This window comes from Corvus hawaiiensis, chromosome 10 (genome assembly GCF_020740725.1).
Source record: "Corvus hawaiiensis isolate bCorHaw1 chromosome 10, bCorHaw1.pri.cur, whole genome shotgun sequence".
NCBI classification, from domain to species: domain Eukaryota; kingdom Metazoa; phylum Chordata; class Aves; order Passeriformes; family Corvidae; genus Corvus; species Corvus hawaiiensis.
Genome location: NC_063222.1, coordinates 19035491 through 19052163, shown reverse-complemented (window position 1 = coordinate 19052163; position 16673 = coordinate 19035491). Strand labels below are relative to the sequence as shown.

General features: G+C 58.9%; 1 protein-coding gene across 1 annotated transcript; it reads left to right on the top strand.

Moving 5' to 3' along the window:
- LOC125330911 (translation initiation factor IF-2-like) lies at positions 1-11213 on the top strand. The gene is made up of 4 exons (XM_048314661.1): positions 1-47; positions 7110-7253; positions 7367-8020; positions 8976-11213. Exons 1-4 carry the CDS (start codon positions 1-3, stop codon positions 9217-9219), a joined length of 1089 nt encoding a protein of 362 aa, XP_048170618.1. The 3' UTR covers positions 9220-11213.
- Positions 11214-16673: the final 5460 nt, after the last annotated feature.

The window sequence follows — 16673 nt, the reverse complement described above, 5'->3', positions numbered from 1 at the left end:
ATGCGGGTGCTCTCTCAGCATGGCACAGCGTCCTTGCCAGCTCCGGCGTGAGCGATGCCAGCGAATGCCCCTGGACCGCGGGAGCTCTCCCTCGGTGCAAACACGGCAAAAGTCACTGGGCAGTGCAGCTGTCCTGGTCCTCCCGGCATCCCCAGGGATGCGGGTGCTGGTCTCTTTTCCCCGGCACTGAATGCCCGTTTCTACTCCAGGTCACCCAGCAGCGCTGCAGTCATAAATCCTGGCCACCTGCCCTCAAGGGCCAGCACAAATGCTGCCTCGTTAGGTTTAGCTAATAAAGCAATAACAACAAGAGAAAAAAGAGAGCTAATCCCTGAGTGCTGGCGCTGGGCTTTGAGGCGCCATATTGCACCAGGGAGAAGCGGCAAGGCAGCTGGGCTGGGCAGGCTGCGAGCCGGGCAGCGGGGAGCCCACAGCCATATGGAACCGACCTTGGATCTGCTGGGAATTACAGCAGTGATATTTCCAGGGAGAAAGCCGGTGTCCCAGGCCTGGCTGGTTTATTTGCAGCCTCCAGAGAGGCAAGGCAGCGCATCCCCGGATGCAGGGGAGGGGAAGAAATGGGTTCAGGGAGAGAAGCAGCACCACAGAGGATGCTTGTGGGGCTGGATGGGTGGCTGTGAGCCTGCTCCACCTCATGGGCCTGCTGCTGTGGGCAGAAGGGTGTAAAACCCGGAACCAGGCATCTCTAAGGGCCCCTCTCAAAATGTAGAGTGTGGCTGTCCTCAGTGCCTCACAACCTCCTTTTTCCCCATTAGAACCCCTCCCTAGCCCAAATGCCAAAGCACTTCCAGCCTGACACACCCCAGCCCAGCGTCTCTTCCCAGCCACAGTCCCTCCGCAGTGTGGTGGCATCATGCCAAGTGCCACAGCGAGTGGATTGTCCCATGGAACATGCAACTGCCTTGCTTCCCAAGGGAATCCTGCAGTGGTGGGGAGCAGGTCCCACGGGTGATGCTGCTGTCACACCACTGTGCCTCACCGCCCTGACCTGGACAGCTGGGCTGAAGTCCATGTGAATGTTGCACCCCACTGGAATAGGACCAAGTTCTCAGAGGAACCCCAGCTGGCCAGGAATGGGTTTTCCAGGTGCATTGGTTGCTTGGACATTTTGGGAGGAAGGTCCCTTCCTTAGTATCCTCTCCAAAGTCTTCCAGATGCGGTCAGCCCTGGGACTGCATCCATCCAGCCTGGGACTCCTACACTGAATGACACCCGACGTGAAGCCATGTCCTTATTGTGTGCCTCTGCCTTCCTCTCTGTCACCATTACCTCACCCTGGGGAAGTATGATGGGGCCCACATCCCTTGCTGCTCAGTGCTGTGCTCATGTCCAGGCTGGGAAGCAGAACATCCTTAACTTGCTGGTCAAGGTGGAGTCACATATGTTTGTGACAAGGACTGGGGTGTCCCAGCAAAGAGAAGATGCTCTGCCCTTAGAGAGAGCAATCCTGGATAGAAACACTCCCTGGTATGATGTGACAGTGGGTGCTGAGACTCACTGGCCAGTCTTTGGTGCCACGAGCACCGGTGGATGTGGGCATGAAAAGCAAAAGGAGGTATGTTGCGACTGCCTAGCAGGGTATTTGATGAGCTGGAGCTGAGGGCTCTTCATCTCTCACAGGCATATTTCCCAAGGAGAAGTGCGTGCTCACCACTTTCTCCTGAGCTGCAGCCCAGGTTGGTTATGAATAATGTATCAGATAACAGGCGATCGATGCAGCTCACCCGGACAGACTCCTCTCCTCCAGCCTTCCCCCAGCGCCTCTCTCATTCTGCACGGCTGGACCTGCGCCCCTTGTCACTCATTTGCTGGTGGCATCATGCACGGACAGTTGGGACTCAGCCCAGCGGATGAGTGGAGTCAGAGGCGCCAGCAGTGACAGCCAAGCACAGGACCAGTTCCGTGGATCATTTCATATCACATTTCCAGGGAAAAATTTGGCAGGTACAGGATCTTCCACCCTACCAGGGTTTTCCCTGCGAGGCAGAGCTCAGCAGCAGCAATCGGTAACTCTCCCCTCCACAGCAGCAGGGATGAGAGTTTCATATCCAGTGACCTCAGCTGGAGGGAATATGGACCTGGGGATGCACAACCAGTTTAGGAGAAAGAGAAGGCAGAGTCAGCCCATGAGGAGCTGCATGTGCTTTGTGGATGGGAGAGCAGTTTCTTGCCACTGCCAGGCCATTTGCCATGGGGACGAATGAGTGATTTTTATTGCATGCACTCCTTGGATGCTCTGTCACTTGCCAGAGCTCCCCAGTTGAGTGGAAATGGGGCACAATCCTTCTTGAAAGCCCCTTGCCTTGAGAGGACGCCATGGAAGCCTAATGGAATTTGAAGCTAAGGGAGCTGAGCCAGGAGCAGGAGTAAGGGCTGAGACAACCTTGAGCAAAGGGGGATTGGCAGAGGCGGATGCAGATAAGGAACGGCTGCTCTTGGGGGTGTGTCTGAGCACACACACAGCCACTTGCCTGGGGTTTGCAAATCCAGACTGATTTATCCTGCCTCCAGGACGTTGGCCAAATAATGTCTTGGCAGGAATTTCTTGGTAAGATGTAGAGACAGCTCTGGCCTTGGCAAGGCCAACATTGAACCTTTCAGAGAGACCAGGACCAAGAAAGTCTCTGATCACTTAGACTTCCAGTGGGGTGTGGGTACCAGGGCTCCAAGCACCCTTCTCTCCTGCAGCAGCCTGTTTGTGGGGCTCCTGCAGCACCTCTTGGGTAGCTCCCAGCCAGCGAGGAGAGCAGCTGGATGCTCCCAAGCCTTAGACTGCTGCACTTTATCTGGTTCCCATTGCATTTCCAGGTTGCTTTGGGGCAGTGTCACCTCTGATTATCACCCACACAGCCTGCACTGAATTGCAGACTCACCTGGATGCAGTCAGATTCCCCATCCCCTTTTATCTTCTCCAGGTCAGCATCTGGCTCAGCATCTCAAATTCTCTGTTCCTGGAATGTTTTGGGATCACACCATTACCAGCAGGGCCAAGACCTGATCTCTTGGCGACACTGGAGATTAGCTCCAAGGCCTCGAATTGGCAACAGAAAGAGAAGGAGAGGCTGCTCGGAACTGTTTCCAACTGGGCCAGGCACACAGTCGGCAGAGGATGTAATCCCTCCCCAGGGATGCCACTGTGATCACAGAACAGTTATGAATGGACAAACCTCACAAGCTCCAGGGGTGAGAGCCAGTTCTCGGGACATCACGGCCACATAAGCTGACCATGCCAGTGACAAGGGACCACAGAGCCAAGTTTGGGCAGCCACACTGACCTGTCACTCCTGAGCACTTCCCATGTAATAAATGTTGCATGAGGACATTCCTCCATCCAGATGTCCAATGACGATCCTATAACCCCACTGATTCAGAGCCAGGATCAAAACCCATTGCCTCACTCCTTCCCAGGGACTCTCCTGCCTCATCCCATCATGCCTGCACAATTTAACCCACTGCCTGCTCTTCCCAGCTGATGCTGCTTTGCTCCGTCTTTCTTTGGCTCCCTCTCTCTCCTTCTGTCTCGGGGGAAAGTAGTTCCCAAGGTGCTCAGAGCAGCGAGGCCAGAAAACCAGGGCACTTCTCCAGCTCACCTAATTGTTGGTTACTGTCCCTCTCCCTCGGTGCCTAATTAAGTGGAGCAGGAGGAAAGCCCAGGAGGAGCTGCTGAAGGCACAGGAACACGTGTGCACATTACAGAGAGGCTGGTGAGTGGCCTCATCCACACTGCTTCAAAAATAACAGGAGGAGAGCGATGCCAGGGAACAAGCAGGAGCAGTGACTGGACCTTGTGTCCAGACTGGGATGCACACCTGCAATGTGACAAATGCTTCACACATGCTTGTTGCTAAGTGATCTGCAAGACAGCTGTCAGGCCAAGAGCAGAGAAGAGAGCTTATCCCAGAGGGGCTGCACTAGGGATGGGCAGGACCAGGGCTTGTGGCCAGGCTCCCTTCTGGGCTCCAGCTCTTGCTTATCTCCCACCCCAAACTTCAAACCAACCCCTTCCTATTGAATTTTTGTCATGGCTTCTTGAACCCAGTCCCAGGAGTGCATGGGACATGAAAGACCATCTTGAAGCTGATTTCCTGGCTGCCTCAGCCTTGTAATCCCTCAGAACAGTGGGTGGAGTTGGTGGAGTCCAAGGTCTGACTGAAAATCCCTGATCAGACCTGACTCTTTCTCCCATTGTTTAGGGAGGATTTCAGAAGAGCTATTTCAGCTTTGAATCCCTGCTTCAAATTTATTGCAAGCCAGGGCTGCCGGAACAAGCACCTGGCTGCAGTGTGTTGAAGAGGAGGAATCTCACTCCATCAGTGCAACATCTGCGAAGCTGCGGTCCCTGGGAAGGCATCGCTGCAGGCAGAGGAAGAGCTGAGCTGGTACTACAGAGAAGCCTGTCTCAAACATGATGCCAGCCCCAGCTCCTTGCTGCATCACTGCATTCCCATGGTCCAACAGCTCTGGTTTAGTTCCCCCTCTCAGCTGAGGACAAGCAGCCAGACTGCCGGATTCACCCGTGGTGTCCCAATGGAGGCGGGGCACGTGCGTGTATGGCACTGCGTGCAGGCAGAGCCTCGCCCGACACATGCCCAAGCCCATGAGGGCAGCAAAGGCAGGATCCCCAGCACTGGCAGCACGTGGTGCTGGGATGCTGGAGCTATGCCTGCCTCATGCTTTGCTGCAGCCTTTGGCTCTCTTCCTGCTGCCTGCCAGTGCATTTCTCCCAATGACAAATAGTCCCTCAATGCCACCAAGGATCGTGATGCTGTTACACTTCTCGCTGAAAGAAGAAATAAGGGCTGGGGTGGGGTCAGGCATTTCTGGCTCCACATCTCCCTCCCGCAGCCAGCCTGGCCCCGCAGGGCTGCTCTGATGGGCGGTGAAGCAAACTCGCCAGGACCCTGTTTAATAAAAAAGGGGGCTTCAGAGGAAAACTGGAACAAACACTAGTGGGAGCGTTTACTTTGCCAGGATGCTCCAGCCAGCTCCAGGCAAAAAGTTTGAGCAGCCAAACTTCCCCTGCTCAATATTTGTGTTTGTTTTATCCCCGTTGCCTGGGGATAAAAGAGATTCCAAGAGAGAAAAGGCAGCTGGATTTGGTGGCATATGGATGGCTTCAGGATCCAGCCCATTTTGGGCCATGCATGGATAAGGAGAACTTAATGTGCACGGCCTGAGCTGAGCAGCGACTTCCAACAGCTTTGGGAAGGTTTAAGCAGTAAGGTGAGCCGTGGGGGTGGACAGGGCATCCCAAAGCAACGTGCCATCCTTCCCTGCCTGCATCCCTACCCAAGCAGAGCTCAGAACCCTTCAAACACCCAGTACCCACCATGCCTTGTCCCACTTGTGCCAGTGCTGGCAGCCTGGAGACCTGTGTAGCCACGAGGAGTTCTCAGATGCACTTCTGAGCACGTCTGGTTCCACACATGGGCACTGTGATAGGGCTGCGTGGGTTTAAATACACGGTGATCTTGTTAAAGTCTGGGTTTTAACGAGTCGTGAGCACAATGCTGTGTCATCATTAGCACTGTCTGTCGAGGAGCCCCGAGCACTGCTAACCTAGACTGTTCAGCTCTGGTGTTAATTCCAAAGCCAGCCTGATCACAATCCCTCTATGGTTTTACCTATCTGCAAAGGAACAGCAGAAATCCAGAGTCAGGTCAGGTTCCCTCTAAGAAAAGAAAAGATAAATCAAAGAAACCAAGCCTGGATGCAGCCTGTGTGTGATGTAGCCTTATTTTTTTTCTATATACCCACTGATCTTCAAGGTGGACTCACCACAACTGGGTCTGCCCCTCTGTCAACAGCCTCAGGAGCCAGCTTGCCCTTGGTGTGGGTCACTCACAGTGTGCGGATGAGCCCTTTGGAAACCAGTACAGGGGTTGGAGGGCAAGAGCAGTGCTGAGGCCTCCTGGATCCTGGCTTTGAACTAGAACTTTTTTTTGGTAGGTGAGCAATCTTGACACAGGTGCCAGACTGACTTCCGTGCCTCAGTTTCCCCTCCCCCCCTGCCAGATGATACCAGCTGCCCAGGCAGAGTCAGATGATTCCAACAGAAGATGTGTAGGGAGGGGAAGAGGCCACAGCATCCAACTCCATATCCATTGGTATTGTCAGGGAAAATTCTTCCTGAGGACATGAGACGGCAGCCACACAGCACGGCATTGAGAGTGGAGTCACTGAGTTAATTTGGCTTTCCAATTAACAGCAAGGGAGGTCATTACTGAACTGCTCATGGCTCTCTGTCCTGACACGTTGTTGCCCAGGGCCTGGAGCTTGGCAGTGGAGCAAAGAGGATGGGCTGGGGGCCCTGGTGAGGCACTTGCCCCCTGCCCTGTGAACAAAGCCCAGTGCAAGCAGAAATTCACAGCAAACGAGGGGATTTGGATTGGTGTTCCCAGAGGCACTCGCTGTCCTGCCTGTACCAGGACCCCTCACTTCCCCACTGAGTCCTCCCCTTCATGCAGCCATCCCCAGAGCATCCATCCTCTCTGAGCAGGGCCTTGGAGCTGCCCTGCCCTGCATGTATACCTGCACAACTCCCAGCTGCATATGGACACTGCTTGCTGTCCTACCCCTGTAGCTTTGCTCCTGACAGAAGGTGTACCCAGGACCGAGGGGTGATGCTTCACATGCAAACCCCAGAAATTATTAAAAGAAAACTGGTCAGGAACGCTTTGGACTCAAGACTGGGACAACAAAGTGCCACGGCTGAAGCATGATGAGGCTGGAAATTTTTCCCATCAGGGTGGGATTTAGCAAAGTTTTCCTCTCTGTAGCTGGGTCAATCACATGCCCAGAGCCTGTGAAGGCAAGATAACCCTAACATGCAGCTACTGAAAAAGGTGTGACACACCACTATAGAGCATCCCTGGCCTATAGAGCAGGACACTAGGGCTGTCCTGCCACCCTAAACACTCCATCAGAGGCACTGAGTCCCAGAAGTTCCCCCTCCTGCCAGTGCCCTTTACAGCAGCTCTGGTGGGGCTGGAAACACCTTCCAACGGGTGGGACAGGGTGAAGAGAGGCGTTCGCTCATCCATCACCCCGTGGAGTGCACCCACCCGCAGCTCTCTCCGCCGTGCCAGGGCTGGTGTCGACAAGGGCAGGTTCTCCGCTGGCCTCGGGGTCTGGCAGCACGCGGGGCCCCTGCCTGTCTGCAGCCCCAAGCGGGACGGCGACGGGGACGGGGATGGGGGCCAGCATCCCGGACAAAAGAGCTGGATTATTCGGTACAAGCATACCCCCTGCCGACGAGCTGGAAAAACACAGCTCCCCGGACAACATACCCTCCCCCCGAAAAAAAACCCCAACCAAACCCAAACCAGCTGCAACCACGGGATAGAACCGGGGGGGCCGGGGCAGCCCCGAGGCCAAGGCCGGCGGCTGGAGAGGGGCCGGGCACCGGCAATGGGCTGGAGCCGGGAGTCGCCCACAACACGAGTGAAACACCCGCCCACCCCGTCTCGCCAGGCCCGGAATTAACAAGTTTTTTCCACAGGAGGTTTGCGGTTTCCAGCCTTTCCCGCCCGGCCCCTCCGCGCAGCACCCGGGACCCCTCTGAGCCCCCCCAGCCCTGCAGACGGGAGGGGCCGGCGGGGCCGTGCCCGGGGCATCCCCGGGGCTGTTTTTTCCGATATTTGCGGCTGGATTGCACTTTCCCCTCCAGTGTTTGCTTTTCTTTTCTTCCTTCTTTTTTTTTGTTTAATTCTGCTCCCCCCGCGGCGCGGCTCCCCCCGCAGCGCTGCCCGCCCCGCCAATCCGGGCCCTCCGGGGATGGGGGCTCCGGCAGCGGCTTTAAAAGCGGAGCCCTTTGTGCGTCGGAGCCCGGCGGAGCCTCGCACCGGCAGCCGCCGGGGCCGGACCGGGATGTGCCGTACCGGGATGTGCCGTACCGGGATGTACCGTGCCGTGCCACCGGCAGCCGCCGCCGCCGGCGGGAGGAGCCCCGGACCACGCTGCACCGGCAGCCCCGGGACCCGAGCATCCCCCTCCGCAGGTATTTCATCCTCTCCTCCTGCACCCCAATAAACGTGTGTCAGCCCCGCTTGCCCCGCTCGCCGTTTTGCCGGGTCTGGGCTGGTCGGCTTTTATTTTTTTTTCACTTTTTTTTTTTTTCTATACCGCCTTCCTTCTTCCCTCCCTCGCATCCGCTGGTTTGGGATGGTGGGGCTGAAGGTGTTGTGCTGGTGGCACTAGAGCAGGCTGAGGTGACAGGGCTGCTGGAGCCGGGGTGCTGCCCACTGGTGGATAAGCCGGGGCTCGTTGGGGACAGCTCGGTGTCACCGCTGCTGAGGGTGGGGTGAGCACAGAGCGGCTCCGTGGAGTCTGTTATTGTACGGTCTCTCGAGGGGTGGGATCAGCACTACGGGCTGCTGCTGCCACGCACTGGCTGCTCTATGGGCATCTCCAGACTCTCTTCCCGGTGCCTACGGGCAGACCTCTCCCAAACCCTTTGAAATTTGGCCCTAAACAGTCCTACAGCTCAGCTACCAGCTTTAGGGGGACTGGCCTGGGATGTCCCTGCAGCTGCCCTGTTACCAAGTAGTACCACAAGCAGTGGCCCCAGGCAGCAGCTGCAGCCCTCCTCTGTCCCCAGCCAGCCCTGTTGCGGTGGGACCTGCCTGCATCCCTCCAGCCCCCAGCTCAGCCCTGCCCCACTTCTGCATTTCGGGCAAAGCTCTGCTGCAGTCCCAAAGCTGTGCCGTGACCTTGGAAGCAGAAAGGTTCCCTCCTGGGCTGAGCAGTGACGGTTGGAGCCGGCCAACAGCACCACAGGCACTGGATCTGGGCTGTCATTTTCCCTCCTTGTCCCTGACTCCCTGGCCCCTGGGCTGGGCTGGGAGGGGATACACTGGTGGCTCAGCCTGGAGCTGGGAGACGGGAGAGGGCTCAGGTATGTGGTGGTTAGCTATCCCACCTGGGCGTGCTCTTTGCTCCCGGTGGGTTCGCAGCAGTGCTGGGGAAGCATCAGGCGTGACGGGGAAGCACGAGGAGCCTCGACCTTTGCACCGTGGGAAGTCACCCAGCGAACCGTTGGTGAACTTGGATGCCAGCGTGGCGCTTCTGTGCCAAAGCCACCAGCCTTGCGTGAGCAGAATATGGAAGAGACATCGGTCACAGCCACCCACGGAGACACCGTTCCTCACCCCTGTTGTTAGAGGGCTGCAACTGCCCCGACTGCAGCCTGGAGCATGACTGAGCAGCCGCGCAGCGCAAGGCACTCCGGCTGGGCTTGCAGTCCCCGCGGCACTTGCGATGGGGACGAGCCCTGGCTGCGGACCAAGGGCGGGCGCTCGCCAGCCCCCACGTGCAGGGAGGGAGCCGTTGGTGCAGTTGTTTGCATGAGCAAGAGCGAGAGCTGGGGCTGACCGCAGGAACTCGCGGCTGCCGCAGGGGGCCTGGCTGCTACAGGGGTCCCTTGGGCCCCAGGGAACAGCTGAGGGGCTGTTATGCAAATTTAGAGGAGACAGGAAGCCAGTCGGAGGGCAGAGAAGTCTGAATTTCTCCTCTCTCCTCTGAGTCACCAGGGCTGACTTCCCTGGCTGTGGTGGTGCGTGATGAGAGCCTTGGCCGGCATCCTTCCAGCATGGCATTGCTCTGGCACCTGGGCACCGGCTGGTCCTTGTCCCCGTGTGTGGGCAGGGCTGGGCACTGAGTGTCCTTCTGCTCCCAGGCTTGCCCCCCAGGAACGGCACAGCCTCGTGGTCTCCACACTGGCTCTGCAACCTCTGTCACCACAGCCAGGACCTACAGCTGTTCTGGGAAGGGGGTGGGAGCAATATGCGGTGGTGACTGGGGCGGGATGGTGGTGGGACAGAGTATGTGCAGTTTTGGGAAAGGACCAGTTCTGGCTGTTCTCAGCTCAATCTCTGTTCCCAGGGTTCTTCCATGTACAGCTTCATAACAGCCTCCAGGGACAGAGGGACTGCTACAGGGCCTGGATGGAGGGGACTCCCCTTTGCCCTGGAAAAGTGGCACTGTGGCTGCAAGCATGAAATGTCTAAGAATGTGGCCCTGGTATGGTCTCCTGAAAGTCATCCTGGTGTCTTCCTCTTGGCACATGCCTGGGGTATGGGGGGTTAGCAGTGGGTTTGGGGACACTGCCATCCCCCAGGAGGCCAGGGGCTGGTTGCCTCTGCTCTATCCCAGGAGAGTCCTCTTGCACAGTGTCCTTTGTCACAGCCCTCTTGGCAGCAGCAGGGAATGATGTCCTTCCCTGCCCAGGTGTGCCAGAGAAACACCACAGCCCCGCACATCCCCAGGTACCATCACAGGAGCACTGAGACGCTCTGCCCTGCTCTTTGCACCCTGGTGACCCAAGTGATGGGCACGGGCAGTGGCTGTCCCCTGGGAATCAGGTGCTGTGGACCCTGTGATTTCACATGCCAGTGGCCAGGCTGGAGACAGCAGCCTCCTGTCAGATACAAAAGGCCTTGCCTGCTACAAAGGAGGAACGTGTATGTGTGGGCAAGAGAGGCCAGCACCTGTGGCAGAGCACACCCAGGCTTCTGCCATTTCCTCGCTCCACAGGAGGGACACGATGGCCCCGCTCTCAGTGACAGCCACCACCAAGCACAGCAGTGTAGCCAGCTTGGTAGCATCCCTCCTTCCTGCAGACCAAGCCACAGGTGAGTGGGATGTCACTTGCCTAACACAGAGGAGCAGAGCCCAGTCCTCAGAGCAGCCTCTGCTATGGTGGAAGGGGAAAAGCCTGGCCAGAGCCTGGCCTGGCATGGGGAAGAAAATTAGTCATAGCAGCTGAAGGTCCCCATCACTACACACTCTGCCTCAGTGCCTGCTGCAAGTGCCCCGGCAGGCAGATTTCCTCTGGCACAAGCGAAGCACCAGGGAGTAAATGCCCTTTGTGCCAGGAAGATCAGAATCCCAGCAAGATGGGATGTGCACAGCCCCCAGGTTGTTCTCTGCAGGAAAAATGCCCCGTAATGATCCTGAAAGCACCTTTGGGTGACAGAGGCCAGGTGCCCATGACACAGACTGGCAAAACGTTGCTCCAGTGGGACATGGTGATTGGTTTTGCTCCTCCAGTACAGTGCACAGGCTGATCCCCTGTGCTGCTCTCTGGGCTCTGGCTCCTGCTGCCACCATTTGTCCCTGTGCCCTCCTTCCCAGCTGCCTTCCCGCACTGTGGGGAGGCAGAGCACAGCTGAAAATACACCTACTGCATCGCCCCTTCCTGCCTGTTTGCTTCCTCCCCTCCTGGCTTTGTCTTTCAGCGTGGCTTCCTAAGGAAACAAAGGTCACACCGTCATGCTTTGCCTATATATACACACACAAACATGCACACAAACACACACACACGTATTTGTGTGGCTGGCGCCCTTCTAATAAACTTTGACTACATTTCCATCCCTATGGACAGAGAGGCAGCAACCTGCAAACATGCTGAGGTCAACGGGGCTGGCAAAAAATGTGCAGCTGGGGGAGGGAGAGAGAGGACTTCCCTTCCTCTAGCACAGAGGCGGGCTGCTCCACAGCTCAACTCCTTATTAGACAGCGGAAAAGCCACACGTGGCGCACCCAGCACAGCCCACCTGCAGGAAGGGCTTTGATCTGGGTTCACACCTGAGCTGTGCTGCTGTGGGAGCTCCCTGGGGACCCACAGCAGGACTGCCAGCCCCCTCACCTGGGATGAGCCCTGACAGACTCATTCCACAGCTGCGGGGCTCTGAGTGCTGTGCCTATGCCACAGGCTGGCCACTGAACTCCTGTCAGCTACAGCCTGTACTCCACACACCCCAGAGGAGCCAAATCCCACCAACCCAGAGGCAGCAAGCTGCCATCAAATGTGCTCATCCCACAGCTCCCCCACTCTATTTTCCCTCCAAAAAAGCCACAACTGCCCAAAACCCCCCGCAGAATCCACCCATCAGTATTCAGGTTGAGAACACAGGAGTTGCAGTGACTTATCCGACACAGTTTTCCAGAAACATCCCCTCTGGCCTTGGTATTATCGCTGTGTTTCCATGCTCTCTCAGCAGTGGGGTGCCTGGGGGGATGGGGGCTCCAGCCTGTACTGGAGACCTTGGGGCAGCACTGGAGCTGCCCACGGGCTGGGGACAATGAGTGGGTAACTCACAATTTCCTGTGGGACACTCTTCCTTCACTTTGTTCAGTCTAAAATGTAGTTTAATTATTAAAATACACTTTGGGAAGAGCTTTAGGTTGAACAGGCCAAGGACAAAACCCTCCCAGACTCTATGGCAATGATGAGTCTGGGGGCTCAAAGCACCTTCACTGTTTGGTGAAGGTGTGACTTCTGGACACGGCTTGGGACAAGTGTCCCTTTCTGTCCCCAGGATGGAGGCAGTGCTCTGGAGGGGCACAGAGGCACTCGATGGGGGTCAAGCTCCCCTTCCTGGGATGTGACTCCTCTGGGGCTGTGCCCCCCACTCCTGGACAAGCAAGGGCTGCCAGGCACAGGGAGATGGCTCCCCCAAACACGCCTCTCCACAGTGCAGGCAGGTGCCACACTGCTCTGCAGCACGGCTGACATGCGTGCTGCCCACAGCAGCCACCCAGCACGAGCCAGCCATCCCTCCGCCCTTCCCTACTGTCACTCGGGCTCCAAAGGGGGTTTTATTGCATCCTGTTTTGCAACGGCAGTGGCAGCAGCAGCGGGGACGGGCCCGCAGCAGGGCTCTGGCAGGTCATGTCCCAGGCTGAGCCGGGGTGGGGGGTGGGTGCAGCTCTGCCCACTCCCAGCCTTGGCCGCTGGCCGTTAACGCTGGGTTTTTATGCTCCGTATCACCAGGACGTGGTTTATTTCCAGGAAGGAAGCCAGGCAAAAGCAGGCTATTAAAATGCTCCGGTGGCCTTTGCAACGGGAAGCCCTCGGGCTTTGCCAAGCAGATGCCTCAGATTAGGATAGGGGGATGCAAGGAATGGCCTTTGAGTGCCACAAGGCTGCCCCAGTGCTCCACATTGCCTCCCTCCCCACTCACCTACCATGGGGGGGTCCTCTGGGCTGAGCAGGGGCGAGCTCGGTGGCCCCCCTGTTGCATGGAGGAGGCAGGAGGGGCAGATTGAGTTATCTCCTGTGCCGGGGGGCCGAGGGCGGGCGCTGCGCTGGCACCCAGCCCGGTGGCAATTACTCCAGCGGCATCGTGCGCAGCGATGATGCCACGCTGCAGGAATGGCGGGGCGGCTTGCCTCTGCTCCTGGGGCTCCCGCGAGCCGCCAGGCTGGGACTGGGCTCATTCAGCCGTGCCCTGTGTCCGGTTCTCCCAGCTCTCGTGGGGGGTCCCAAATCTTTTGGCGAGCTTCCCTCCCTCACAGAACAGGGTGCTGGCTTGGGCTCCCAAAGCTGGGGTGCTCACACTTTTCCCTCCATGCACGGTCACCTGCTCCATATCTCTCTCCAGCTTTGGCTCTGGGTCAGGGTTTGCTGTTGCTCTGCTTCACAGAAGGGCCCTCAAGCCCCAGCACTTGTCTAGCACTCAGGGCTGACCCCCTCCAATCGTATTTCTCTCCTTGCAGACCCATTAGCTCTGCTGCCTGTGTCTGCTGACCATCCCATGCGATTTCCACATAGGCACAGCTACCTGCTACCCAGCCCGCTCCTGCTGCAGCACCCAGGGAGCTCCCACTGCCCTCGGGTGACATTTTTGGGGGCCTGATGGGTATTAATCCCTGCTTAACAGGTCACTGGGTGAACGGGCCAGCTGGTACTTGAGGGGTGGAAGGGAATGAGGGTATCGAAGAGGGAGCTGCTCCTGGGAAGATCCAAACCAGGGGTAGAGATGCACAGAAAGGTAAACCCTGTGTTGCAGCAGGTGGATGCACAAGAGAGCAGCTGGAGAGGGGGCAAGGTGACCCTGGTCCCCAGGGCCACCACTCGACCATGTGCTGGGGGATGTGGCTCTCCTCTCCTCTGTTCCCAGGTGCTGCTGCAGGAGGCTGGCACGCAGCATCCGCCCAGACACATCCCGGCGGCGCAGGGCATGGGCAGGCCAGCGGGTTCATTGCAATGCTGAACTCCTTCGCAGGGAGGGGATGGAGAAAGGAACTGAATATTTAATGCTGACAAAGTGCCTTGATGCTGGTGGCTGGAAGGCACCAGGGAGGGACGGGAGCCGTGATCAGGGTACTGCTCACCGCGAGCAGCTCGTGCAGGGCAGGGTGGTACCAGCGCACCCGCCATGTTCTCTGCCCTGGTGTTTTGTCCCCTCAGCTGATGAAGGCAGATTATGTGTTGACAGCCCTGCTTGGCACTCAGCAAGAGCACCATGGAGTAGAGGAGAGGGGCACAGCAGGGGCTGGGCACTCATGCACACAAAAGCGGGGCTGTGGGGCTAAGGATGGCACCAGGCACTGGTCTCAGACAGGTTGCAGGTGAGCTGTGCCCTGCACTGCTGCTTGGTTTGGTTTCTCCTTGGAAGGATATGGGGTGGGGGGCAATACAAGCCCTATGCAAGGGGAGATGTTTTGGTTGCACCCAGCTTAAAGAATGAGTGGTGCCCAAAGCCAAGGTCAGCTGGGAAGGACAGACAGGAAGTGCCAGGACAAGATAAACCTGAAAGGGGGAGACAGAATGAAAACCAGGTGGAATAGGAGGGAAGGAGCCAGAAACGCCACATGCAACAGAGCTTCAGAGGACAGGACGAGGCCCTTGCATGGGGCCATGGCAAGGAGGGCTGGGCAGGGCCAGGGAGCAGCATCCCATTTGCTTCCTGTGTTCCCAGCCATATGTAACTTCCAGTGCCACCGTTCCCTCCATTTCCCCTGCCTGGGGTGCCTGGGGCCATACCCATGGGCAGAGGGGGCAGGACAGGGCAGCAGGGACCCCAGGCTCTCCTCCCAGCCCTGATGTTGGTTTCAGTGTGATCATTGACTGGGGGCATGGTTGGGACTGAACTGTTGGGGAGAGGAACAGGAGGAAGAGCAGAACCACTCTACCTGTGGACCCCACTGCCAGTGCCCATGGGGGGTCTGGTCCAGCCTGCCCATGGGCCAGGGCTGTGCCCCCGCCGTGCACTGCAATCCCCTGTGGTTGCCCCCTGACTCATCCCTGTGCCGACACACTGAGGGAAGAAACGGGAGGCACAACCTGGAGCTACAACGTGTGTGCCAGATGCGTGTGCCCCCACATGCACACTCACACGCCCCTGAGCCACACACACTCTCACGTCCACCCCCCCATGCTGATGTGCACACATGTGCACACTCGTGCACACTCGCACACGCTCTTGCTGTCACACCCCCACAGCCTGGCACACTCACAGCCATGCCAGCACAGCCGGTGCCACATGTGCAGAGACGCACCTGCACTGTCACACCTGAGCACATGGCCACCTGTGCCAGCTGTCGTATCATCACACACCCACACGCACATCACACGTGCCGTGTGCTCTCCTGTGCGCCCCATCACATGTGCACAGACTGTCACACCAGAGCCCCACTCATGTGCACACACGGTCACACCCGCACACACGGGTGCACACACAGCCCCTCTCCGAGCCTCACGGGCACAGGTGCCTTGGGGACCACTGCAGGCCGGCTGAGCCCCAGGATACAGGAGACTCCACGGAAGGTGCTGCTTCAACCGGGCTGAGACCCCCGCAAACTCATCACACATGGATTCGGGATAGGTCTGGAATGACGCCCCTGGTCAGACACAGCCCGGGAGTAGCGGGGGGTGCCCGCGGGGCGGGGGATGCCCGCGGGGCGGGGGGACCGGGGAACACGCAGGGCAGGGGCGGACGGGGTCTCTTTGTTCCTCCCTCCGCCGGTCCTCCATGATGTGCAGAGAGCGCGGGCGAGGCCGGCGCTGCGAAATGGCGGCCGGGGGGCGGGATCGGGGGAGGAGGAGGAGGAGGGGGAAGGGGAAGGCCGGGCGCCCTCCCTGTGCTCGGCGCTGCGTACACAAAAGGCTGCAGGGAAAACACGGAGGGCAGCGGGGGGTGCGGAGTGGCCTCGCCGGGCACCTCTTGCCCGCCCCTGCCCTCGCAGCTGTGTGTGGCCCGCTGCCCGCACACGCTCGGGGGGTCCCCGTGCCCAGCACCGCATCCCCATGCCCAGCACCGCATCCCCGTGTCCCACACCGCATCCCCGTGCCCGCGGCCCCTTCCCAGTTCGGGTGGGAGCCGGGGGTGCGCGCCCAGTGCCGGCGCGTCGGGACGGCTCAGTTCGGCTCAGCACAGCCCGGCTCACGGCACCGCCGAGCTCAGCCGTCGATCGGGGGCCGCCGGTAGCGGGACTCCCGGCCGTGCGTGCCCCGGGATCTCCTGGGACAGAGCCGCGCTGCGGCGGGCGGGAACACGCGGTGAGTCCGGGCACAGGGCGGTTTTGTGCCGGGCTCTTTGTGTGAAGGGGTGACACGGCCAAACACTGGCACCCCACGGCTGGTACCTCCCGGGCAGCGAGAGGCTTCCCCAGCCGCGTGTCAGGAGGACGCGTGGCACTGCTGGGCCTGGTCCCTTTGCCTGTGGGGATGGGGCCGTTCCTGGGGCAGAGGCTGGCGGCGGGGAGGGGACCCGCCGGGGTTCCCCAGCAGGTCTGGGCTCCTCGGCAGGTAGAGCCGGTTTGGAGGAGCTGCGGGGCTGGGGAGGCTCCCAACCCTCCCGCCCGGCCCAATGGCAGCTCCCCGGGGCACACGGCACCCACAGGGAACTGGTTGGGAGCCTGGGAGT